The sequence below is a fragment of the Mastigoproctus giganteus genome, chromosome 1 (assembly GCF_048544385.1).
Source record: "Mastigoproctus giganteus isolate SK-2022 chromosome 1, ASM4854438v1, whole genome shotgun sequence".
NCBI lineage: Eukaryota > Metazoa > Arthropoda > Arachnida > Uropygi > Thelyphonidae > Mastigoproctus > Mastigoproctus giganteus.
This window is the reverse complement of record NC_143575.1, coordinates 30,399,719-30,412,015: the sequence shown is the minus strand read 5'-3', so window position 1 is coordinate 30,412,015 and position 12,297 is coordinate 30,399,719. Positions and strand designations below refer to the sequence as shown.

Here is a 12,297-nt window from a genome sequence, read left to right as displayed (position 1 = left end):
CATCTACATTCACACATGAGGAATTATTAAGATTTGAAAATGGCAGAAGGTTATCAAATTGGAGATGTGCAAATGTATCCCCAATTCACAAAGGGGGATCGAAGGGTGACAAGTAATTACAGACCAGTTAGTTTAACTTCTGTTCCGGGTAAAATAATGGAGTCGCTGGTTAAAGATGCATTGCAGGATCATCTAGACAAGACTGCAGCAATAATTCAGACAGCATGGGTTTGTTAAGGGAAAGTCTTGTCTGACAAATTTGATAGGATATTATGATGTGGTTACAAAGGAACTGGATGCAAAAAATAATTTTGATATCATATATTTGGATTTCAGGAAAGCTTCTGACACTGTTGCGCATGGAAGACTATTGTACAAATTGGAGCAGAATGGTATTAAGGGTAAGTTGCTACAATGGATAAAAGGATGGTTAAGTGGGAGAAGGCAGAGGGTGGTAATCAATGGGTGCTGCTCTTCTTGGACTAATGTTATTAGTGGAGTCCCACAGGGTTCAGTGTTAGGTCCACTGTTGTTTTGTATATTTATCAATGATATTGATGAAGGTATATCAGGCTTAATGTTGAAGTTTGCAGATGATACAAAGGTTGGCAGGGTTGTTAATGGCAGTAATGGCAGTGTGCTACTGCAACAGGATCTAGATAATTTGGGCAGATGGGCTAAGAAGTGGAAACTGAAGTTTAACCTTGACAAATGCAAAGTACCGCATATGGGTAGAAGTAACCCCAGAGAAACGTACCAACTGTGTAGTACTACACTTAAGGTGGTAGAAAATGAAAGACCTGGGAGTAATTGTGCAGTCGGATATGAAGTTTTCTGAGCAATGCAGACAGACTGCCAGGGCAGGTCATGGGGTTTTGTCAATGATATATAGGAATTTTGCTAGCAGGGAAAAGGAGGTGATTATCCCTCTGTATAAGGCAATGGTCAGGCCATGCCTTGAGTACTGCGTACAGGTCTGGAGGCCTCATTTTTGGAAGGATGTAGATTTGCTTGAGCATGTACAGAGAAGGGTAACAAGATTGGTGAGGGGAATGAAGGGATCCTCGTACCAAGAGAGGCTTAAGTTCTGCAAATTGCAGTGTTTGGAGACTAGGCACCTGCGCGGTGATCTGATTGAGGTATATAAGGCCTTGAATGGGTTGAGCACGCTGAATTCTGATGGGATCCTTCCACTTGTTCAGATTACAAACCTAAGGGGGCATAAATTCAAATTAAGAAAGGACAGATGTAGAATAGATGTGCGGAAATTTGCCTTTAGCCAGCGGGTGGTTAATTGCTGGAACAAACTTCCATCTGTCGTTGAAGTTGATAGGTTGAATAAATTTAAGGAGGAACTGGACAGGCATTTATATATATATATGTTTATATATGTATGTTTTTTTGTTTTTTTTTTTGGCTGATGCTGCATAAGCTCATACACTTGCTTTCTTGCATCACATGCCACTGCTACTACCTGAAACTCCTGGTTGATATTTTGCAGAGATATCTAACAAGACTATCACAACCTTTCCAAGTGGTCACATGGCATGGCATGATGTAAGCTTCCATGTTTTTTTCTATGTATTGCTGGATTGTTTTGGTTGTTGTTGTTTGGTTTTTAGGAGCATTAGCAGCTTAGGCCATATTACTCCGGGATATGCGGTGGTCATTCCCTGACCTTTCCACATCATCCGTATTTGGTGGTGACGGGCTCGAACCCCGGTCTAATCAAGAAGCGTGTGTTACGCACTGCTGCTCCTTCCCACCTGGCTACGGAGGCGCCTGGAATGTTTTGGTATCATCATGCTTTCAATTCACAATATTATCAGAAATGATCAATTTTTATGTCAGCAACTGCATGAACTGGCAAGCCAGCAATGATATAACACAATAATACGCTCTGTCAAGAACAACTCGTGTGACTCATATACATTCCTTATATACTGGGCTGAGTCGAGTCAATTGTTTACCTTATGAAAATGCAATTTTCAGAAGATTCAATGTTCTTTGAAATCAGAAGTGTTAAGACAGAGAGAGAGAGAGAAAATAACAATGAATGTGCTTAACAGAAAAAATACTTCTGCATATAAAGCACTGGTGATGGTTGGGGGGGAAGACAAAACGAGCAACAGTAGAATTTAACACTGAAATAGGACACAAAAAAACCAGTAACATAATTATTACCTATTGAGGAAACTAACAGACTAGATCTCAGGAAGTGTTTTCTCAGTGTGTTGTTGAGCACTAGAATATACCTTCTCAGGTGGTGAAGGTTGACAATGGTGAAATTTAAGGTGCAGCTGGATTTGGTACCTTCCACTGGTAGGAAGACTAATAATAAAAAAAAAAAAAAAAAAGAGAATATATTCTGTACAGAAAGAAATTTAAAAATTTTTTTTTTTTGCTGATGTCAAATGACATCAAAATCCTAGCTTCCTTGCATCTTTACTAATAGCATATAATCTTGCAGGTTTAGCTACTTTACTGTCAACAACAGGTAGCCAAAGGAAGGTGAAAAGGTTATTCTTTCTGAGGCTGCCATCCATGGATGCCTGAGGTTGTTGGCTTCTTTTATAATACTTTATGTGACGTTGTTGGGACATCCATTGCTTTTAGCCATAATTCAGAGCCCTCAACAGATAAATTCCAATTACTTCTAATTTGGCTGGGAAAGGGTGGTCGTATTTGAAATTTTAAACTAGCTTTGTGTACAATGTTTTCTGTAGATAGAATTGATTAAACTATTTTGAGTTTTGATGAAATGGATGTCCAAGCAATTAGTTAATAACCAATTCTACTTTAAATTTTGCAAGTTTTGTTAATCTTTTATCTAATTAGATATTTGCATTCATTCTAGTTGCTTGTAGGTTCATGATGGTGGAATTATATCTTCAACACAGTCCATTCTCATTTACAGAAAAACATTTTTAATATGAAGTTTACTTCGTGTTAGAAATTTAACAATTTAGGAAAAGAATTTTGTTTAGGTCTGAATTTTCAAAATTAATATTTTGAAAATTCAGAAAAATCAATGGTAAGTTGATCATGCAAGCATTTACGTTTGCATCAATTTACTAAAAATCATCGTTATCAGTAACCCATTTTAACAAAAAATGTACAAAAAGCAATTTTTCAATAAACTTTTAATTTTTTTATAAATTGAAAGTAATATGTAAAAATACAGTGTTTCAATTGCAAATTAATAAAAATGCAGTGTCTCAGTAAACTGTTAAAATACAGGTTTCAATTTCACTCCAACTACATTAGTTTACTTTATAAACTTGAGCAATTAACTCAATAAACATTCCCCGGCTTATGTAATACTTGACTTACGGAAATTCGACTTTACATAAGTTTTTGCCGGCAGGTGCAAACTTAAAAAAAAATTGTGGAAACGTATTTTGCATCCAGTAGGAATAAATGGAGGCATCGTAAAAATATCGTATCGTAAGGTATAGTAATGTGAACCCAATAACACATTGTGTTTTTATTAGGTAATTCGTTCCAAGACCTTGGAAGTTGAAATTTTCACTATATAACTAAGCTATTTATCTTTCTAAAATGTCATTTTTATAATGGAAATTGTGCTACACTGTCAACGTTATCATATGTTCCATTATAAGAATTAATTTTGAATGTCTTTGTGATATTTTTCTAAAATCACATTTCTGGAGGTCACTACCATAGAACAATAAAAACAATTTGCACTTTCCAGTTTATTGGGCTTTTCTGTTAGCTTAATCTATTATAAACGGGTAATAAACCCGATCTTATTGCATTTGCGATAATACTGATAACTGCATTTTTGTGGGTTTTTATGCTATTATGGTGAAATGTGTTCCCCTTCACTGAAATCTTCAATCATATAAAAAACAAATTTTCAGAAACTTCTCTTCATTCCTATTTACTTATTGCAATGGTGAAGGGAAAGGGACCAATGGAAAGTGCAAGTGCTGACAGTGCTAGGAAAAAAAACAAAATTGATTTAGAAATGAAGATGATTTATTAAGAAGTACAAAGTAGGACAAAGTTTGTCATATATTTTATTGCACGGAATTTGGTCTCGCTGCTTCAACTGTGAATACAATTTTAAGGGACAGTGCGCATATAAAGGATCAATGCATTTAAGATCAACAGTGATCACGAAACAGCGTTCAGATGCTATATCGAAGATGGAAAAGCTATTAATAATATGGATGGAAAATCAGATTCAGAAGCAAGTGCCCCTGAGTCCAATGGCCATTCAAGCAAAAGCAAGGCGTATTTATGAAGATACTAAGGATAAGTACGGCAAACCCCAAGCCAGGTTCATGGCAAGCAGTGGGTGGTTTAATAGGTTCAAGCATCGCACTGGTTTCCAAAACATTAAAGTATGCAGTGAAGTTGCCAGTGCCGATTCTGCAGCTGCAGAGAAATTTTGTAAAAAACCCCTTCTAAATCTTCATAGCCCTCAACTTCTGCAGTGGCATGCTTATCAGCTGGAGAGTTAAATCTGGCAACAATGCTAGAAAACTTGCTGACGTTATGCCTGTCTCTCCCTCTTTTTGCAATTTTAGAATTTTTGTAATTTTTTCTGCACATGAGATAAAAAAATTTAATAAATAATTCTATTTACATGTTTATTGAACATTTCTTTTTTGCTTCACTCAAATTCAGCATGCATAGTTGCAAGTGCTGCATAAGCATTTAAAGAAATTCCAACTTATATAAAATTCAACTTGCATAGCGTTCCGCAGAACACAACCCTTATGAAAATCTGCCATCCAGGTATTTCTGTTCCAGGAGCAATCATATCCCATCTTCCCATTCAGTAGCCACACACTAACAACTGCGACACAAAAGGTGTCAATGATTAATTAAATATTCAAAAAGTAAAACTTTTATTTGAAAAAAAAAAAAAAAAAAAAAATTGCTGATAAGGAAATAGCCATTTAGCTTCAAATAATTTACATATAAACAAATTACTATTAATATAATTCAAGCAATAATTCAACAATATGCAAAGCTTCTTCGGTACTATCATTAATTTAACCTAAATTCACATAATATTATAACTGAAATATACTTACATTACCATCAGCCAGTGCTGATATAACATTGCCCAATGCAGAAAGAGATTTATTGATGTTCTTGGCTTCATCTAAAACCATTCCCTCTGCACCAGTTTTGCTCACCTGTGAATATATTTATAAATTAATGCTACCAAAAATTTCTTAGCTATCAGCTTGCCTCATAAAATAAGTGTGATAAGAAATTTATTAAAATTTTAAGCCTTTATAATACCTCTCTGATCTTTAAACAACATAAAAATACTCATTTTCATTAGGAAAAATTATATTAAAAAATAGAAAATTTTAATTTAAAATATTAATAAAATCCAAATATGGTACAATCATTTATATGACATTACCTTTTCAAAATGATATTTCTCTATACATTAAAACAAGTTTTCCTCCTAGTGATATTTATTCGAGCCAGTGGGAGAAGGCAAGGCAATTGCATCACTTTTTGAGTCATAACTGTCTCCATAACATTCACCAACCTCATGCACGTGCTTCACTGTCTAATACATGACCACGTTGGGCATCATTTGACGTTCCATTGTAATGTTAGCTGATAAAGGGACCCGATATAGTTTGTATATTTGTAATTTAATAAATAAGCTGATAAAGGGACCCAATATAGTTTGTATATTTGTAAATAGTTCAGTATTTTGTAAATATTTTAAATATTTGCATAGTTTGTAAATATTTTAGTCCTGCTCTTTTGGATGCAACAATATTGCTCATTACACAGATTTTCTGATTAGATATCAATCAGTGCGTTTCAACAGATGTGTCTTATGCAAGTCTTCACACGGGATGAAGCTTCCATGATCCCTCAGCAAGCATTGGAGATGATCGACCGCACCATGAGAGATGTTTTCGAAGAGAATGAAGAGAGTGACACCGTTCGCAGGCAAGATTATTATACTGGGTGGCGATTTCAGGCAGGTGTTACCTGCAGTAAAAAAGGGAGGGAGGAGGCAAATATATGAAAGTTGTTTAAAGAACAGTTATTTATGGCCCTGTTTAGAAACACAAACTGATGATAAACATGAGAGGCAGATTAGGAGGAAGTTTCACAAGATGGCTGCTGGGACATAGGCGAGAACAGGATCAAGGAATTGGAGATCACTAATGATCTAATTTGTGAAGACATGATACAGACTTTATACCCATGCGATCTCACTAAAGAAGAGATCAGCAAACAGGCCATCCTTGCTTCTAGGAATGAAGACGTGAGAAGACTCAACGATAAAGTGGTTGCAAATCTTCCTAGCAAGGCCGTACAATGTCTTTCCATCAAAGAGGCACTCTGTCTCAGTGGAGACGAATCCGGCGACAACGAAAACGTTTCTCTGTAATATCCTCTGGAGTATATCAACGGTCTGACCCCTTCTGGACTTCCACCTCACGATCTATGGTTGAAAGAGGGCTGTTTAGTGATGCTCATCTGGAATTGCATATCAGATGGGTTGTGTAACAGAACTGCTTAATCATAAGGTGGATACAACAAATGATTCTCCATTGCGAGATTCTCACTGGCGACAAGAAAGGAGACATCGTTCATATTGCTAGGATCACCTTAGACATGAGAGGGGACAGGGATATGCCTTTCATTCTGAAGATAATCCAGTTCCCTGTCAGAGTAGTGCTCGCAATGACGATAAATAAGTCACAGAGACAGACTTTTGACTACGTCGGATTGTTTGTTGTCGATTCCAGAGACTTCATATTCAGTCACAGACAACTATATTTAGCTCCTTCAAGATCCACAAGCAAGGCTGCTATAAGCATACAATGGGCTGATAAAGGACCTAAACATATAAAGAACATTGTATTCAAAGATGCATTATGAATTGAGATGAGATCTGTTTTGTAAAAATAAAAACTATTTCTTAGCTCTAAAGTTTTCTGCCTTAAATCCCTTGATTCCAACTTCCTTGAACTAAAGTGATGTATACAGAGTAAAGGACCTTGGCCTAAGGCCGTGCAAAAGAAGCAAAAGCAGTGGTCGGCAAGCGAAGCAAGCAGGGGTTCCCTAGTAAGCATTAAAAAATTTTTTTTAAAAAAACCCAGTTAACATATCATTTAACCCTTTCATGAATGTGTACATATCACATTTTTCGTGGGTGAGTTCACTGGAATGTGCCTGTATATACATAAACTGTGTACATATATCTGCCATAAGTCAACCTTTGAAGAACTAAAAAAAATTGTCTAAAATTAAGGTTGACTTATATGCCAGGTATAAAATCTTAAGCTTGAATTAAAGGTACTTGCTTAAAGTTAGAAAGACGTGAATTGATATCAGTATATCTGTTGGTATTAATTTTACATATATATTTCTCACAAATATATATACATTATTGCTCACCTTTCAAAACCGAAGAATTTGTTCATCAGACGAAAACAATTCATTTCATGAAATGTTTTCATTTGATGAACAAATATAAATCTTCAAATCTATTATAAATTGATAATCTCGAGAAGTAAACGTTCAAGATGATAAATTTATAATAGCAAATTGACTTCCACATTGGGGTATTGTTTGTAGAGAAACAAATAAGCAGTACAGAATAACTTCGCAACTTATGTCATGTTGCATTACCAGGGTACCTGCCCACTCACTGATGATGAAGCCAAAAAGCTTCAAAACGATCGTCTGGGTGGGTGGTGGTATCCCCTGAAAATAAATAACATTGGTCTTCTCTACTAGAGAAACATTATTTATTTGAAGTAGTGCAATACCAGATATCTCGTTGTGAAGGCACCCACAGTATGAGATACAAAAACAATGCCTTTCACGCTACGTACGTAGTTCAAATTTGCGGGTAAACTATGGTGTATCTACACAGATATTATATAGTTAATTACCTAAACCCGTAAAAAATTATGCCTTGTGCATTTCATCATCTAATACATAACTTCAATGAGCAATTGTCACTCATCACTTATGCCTGTAGGTTTGATTTCATGAGTTGCTATGTAAAGAAGTACTGTATATGCTTACTGCTTTCTTTACAGTTTACAGTGCAGTGTAATAAAATTCCAAAATGCAAACTTTTAAAAGAAAGAGCAGAAATAATTGAATTTAAAAGTAGGCATTGGTTCTTAATGTGTGGTTCTTTCACATTGAAAGTTGACTGTAGAGAAAGGGGGAGGGTCAACTTATACAGCAAATATATGACTAAGGATGAATTTGAGGAAAAAACTAAGGGGTGACCTATATGCTGAGTTGACTTGAATCTGGTGTTACCCAAATAGCATGTTTGAGGTTTTTTTTTCTACATTTGTTTAGTGGTACTCTAGGAGTACCACTAAACAAATGTAGTGCTTCACATATTTTGATGTGACATCAATTGCCATTACTGAGTTCATCTGACTAGTTTATGTAGATCTTCTTGACATAGCATATCCTGATTAATATCACTAACCAATCTGTCTTTTACTACCCCTGCACAATAAGTTGCCATTAACCACCTTAGTATTATCAGCAAAATAAAACAAACTTGAATTTCTATAGCAATATCATCAATAAACAGCTGATGTAGCTGAGTGGTGAAATGAAAGAGTAGAGCAGCACATGCATTGATGTTGACCATGGGCAAGTTGACTGTCTTCTATCCCACATGACTGCTAAATACGCTGCTAAATGTTCTGGTATTCCAGAGATTCCCAAACGTTTACCCCTTGCACTGCCCTTGAAATATTTCATAAATTATGTCCTCATCTTCTAGAACAAGTGAATAAACAGATTTAGTATAAAATTTAGCTATGAGTGTACACACTTTTATAAATTGATATATACTTCAATACAATTAATCTCAAAGATTGAAATAAAATATGCTTCAGACATGGATTAGTGGAATGGTTTTTCCATAATTTGATAAAAAAAAAAAAAAAATGCTTTGTAATGTGTGGCACACCAGAGGACACATCACATATCCCCCTGGTGCCTCCGTAGCCAGGTGGGCAGGAGCAGCAGTGAGTAGCACACGCTTCTTGATTAGACCGGGGTTCGAGCCCATGACCACCAAATATGGAGGATGCGGAAAGGTCAGGGAATGACCACCGCATATCCCCAGAGCAATATGGATTTAGTTGCTACTGCTCCTAAAAACCAAACAACAACATCGCATACCCTAGAAATTTCTGTTTTATTCTCTTTAGTTTGTAAACTCTTTTGATCCTGTGTGGCCATTCCAGAATATAAACAAAAAAATTTAAATGTTAAAAACAGTAATGGGGCAAACACTGAAACCTGTGATGTCCCACTCATAACATTAGTCTGTGAAGAGCAGCAGCTTTTTATAACTATTCTTTGTCTACTACCACTTCCATTATCAGTAGAAGTCTCCTCCCCAATTACCCACTGCTCCAATTATACAGCAGTTGTTCATGCGAAACAGTATCAAAGGCTTAATTGAAATCTATACACAGGTAAAAATTATTCTTTGCATCCGGTTCCTTCGTTAGTAGTAGCTAATTATATTAATCAGACATGATCTCCCTTAACAAATCCATGCTGTGACTGCCTTATAACTACAGTACGAATAAGATGATCTTGCATTGCTTCTCTAACCATTGGCTATCATTTAACCTGGCACAGGTCAAAACTTACCTGTCTATAGGTACACAAATGGTTGGTGCAGCAAAAGCCTGAAGTTTCCTTGCACCATGTGGCTAATACTTATACTTCATCCTTCGAACAACCCTTGCAAACAGGAGATACAATTACATATCTTGAATCTGTAAGAACATCAATTTAATCAAAGAATACTCAGTATTATAGCTAACAATTTGATTAGCTCTTTTGGCTTCTTTTAATTTAATTAAATAGACTCGTTTGGCTGTAGACTCTGCTCACTTTTAGCTACAGCAATTTCCCTTCCAGCTTATTTTTAGTTATCGAAAAATCCATTATGATAACTGATACTTCCAATGATTGTTTAGATAAACAACTGCTAACTCCATCTCTGAAAACTTCATATGTGAATGTAAAAGAAAAATATTTATTCAGGTTGTCAGCAACCTGTACAGGATCATCAACAGTTATGCCATTCATATCAAGTGGACCATTGTATTCACCCTTCCTTCTACTGTTAATATAAGCAGTTACTTTATAAGTTGGAACAGGTTGAAATCTCAGGGAAGATCCTTAGATGAATAGCAGGATGGCTTCAGGGCAGGAGGCAGAGGGTTGTGATAAATGGTTATTCCTCAGATTGGGTTGATGTAAGAAGTGAGGTTCCCCAAGAATAATAGGACCACAGTTGTTTTTAATTTTCATAAATGACATCAATGAAGGGATAGAGGGCATGATGTATAAATTTGCAGATGATGTAAAGATTGTAGAGTAGTTAATGATCACCGCCAAGCAGAGCTTCTTCAGAGTGACCTAGATAGACTTCAGGGATGGTCAGAAAAATGGCAACTATGCTTTAATCCAGCAAAGTGTAAGGTACTGCACCTAGAGAACAGTAACCCCAAAATAACTTACACACTTGGCAGAGTTGAACTAAAGATGGTAGTGAAGGAAAGGGGCTTGGGTGTTACAATACGGTCAGACATGAAGTTCTCTGAGCATTGTAGACAGGTAGCAAGGAAGGCCCATGGTGTCCTATCAATGATTTATCAAACACTTGCTAGTAGAGATAAGGATGTCATAATCCCATTATATAAAGCTACTGTTAGACCACACTTGGAATACTGTGTTCAAGTATAGAGATCACACCTAAAGAAAGACATTGTGCTTCTTGAAAGGGTACCTTGGACCCTTGAAAGGGTACCTGGTGAGATAGGCAAAAGAGTATCCATGAGGAAAGACTGAATATGTGGGTTGCAGAGCTTGGAAACTAGGCACCTTAGAGGAGACTTGATTGAGGTGTTTAAGGCTCTGAGAGGCATAAGTAAAATGAATGAGGATGAAATTTTCACAGTTATAAATTATTCTAGAACAAAGGACCATAATTTCAAATTATGGGAGGGGGAGATGTTTAGACTGGATTGCAGGAAGTTTTATTTTAGCAAACGAGTTATAAATTACTGGAATAAGTTACCTACATGGGTGGCAAAGGCTGACAGTTTGGGGAAATTCAAAAGTCAGCTCAATAATTACCTATGGGAGGAGGGAAACGCATAAGTTGTCTATTTCCTTTTCTCTTATTATTTTTTTTTCTTATTATTATTTTATTTATTTATTTTTTTTTTGGATGGTGCAGCATAAACCATAGGCTTCCTTGCACCATATCGGCATTTCTGATACTAAGCAAGGAATTCCTTAGGACATAGAATTCTTTGCTTATATTAACAGCAGAAGGAGGGGTAAATACAATGCATGCAATAATTAAAGAAAGAAGTGTGAAAAATGCATCTAATACATTTTTCACCCTTTTTCTTTTCAATCTTGGTGAAAGACAAATAAGAAAAACTCGAAATTTGTCTGTGTGCCTAACCCACTGATTAAATCAATTACAGAGTAATGTATTCTTACTTTAGAATTCTGTGCCTTGTAACAGTTTGTAATTATTACATGCATTTTTCTTCTTTGCCAATAAAGTCATCAGTTCATGTAAGCCCACATGAAGTGTCTGTGACACACTAATAGACAATTTGAGATTAGTGAAGCTTCCTCTATCTAGCATTCTAAATATGCATAAACTTTTACTTGGGTAGTTTTGGAAGTGATTTGTGTTGTTTATTAACTAAGTGAAATCTATGTTAAATGAGACAATTCCTAAGGTTTTTCTATTATTGCCTTATACTTTGTTCTATTTTTTGTTTTCGCTCCAATGTAAACAAATATGAGGAGTGATCAAAAAATTTCAGGGATTGATTTTGTAACTTAGTGCAACATCATTGCAGGTTGCAACTTGTTACAACATGTTTGGTGACTCATCTAAACAAAGTAATGCATAAGTCACTAATTTATCTCCAGTCAGTCTTAGCATGCATCAAACAGAAGGTGTTTTATGTGCCTTGTCACATTTGAAAATGAGCGATTTTACTGAGCAGCAAATTTGCATCAAATTTTGTTTCACTTTAGGATCAAGTACAACAGATGCTCGGTAAATGCTGAAAATGGCTTTCAGAGAAGATGCTGTGTCACTGGAAGACTTTTCAGTGATTTGCAAAGTTTAAAGAGGTCTGCTTCTGTGCCAGAGATGATTCGTGCTCTGGCCACCTTTCAAAAGACAGATTCAACTGCTTGTGATTTGATCAGGAGTGACTAATATTTAAATATTCATGTAAT

At 35.8% G+C, this 12,297-nt stretch overlaps 1 protein-coding gene across 3 annotated transcripts in view; it reads right to left on the bottom strand.

The window, feature by feature from the left end:
- Positions 1-12,297, bottom strand: part of LOC150090678 (kinesin heavy chain-like) — a 400,102-nt gene that overhangs the window by 223,220 nt on the left and 164,585 nt on the right. For all 3 annotated transcript variants that reach the window (XM_090372178.1, XM_090372181.1, XM_090372188.1), the window contains exon 9: positions 5,070-5,174. In XM_090372178.1, coding sequence (XP_090228304.1) covers positions 5,070-5,174 — 105 coding nt within the window. The remainder of the gene's footprint in view (positions 1-5,069; positions 5,175-12,297) is intronic.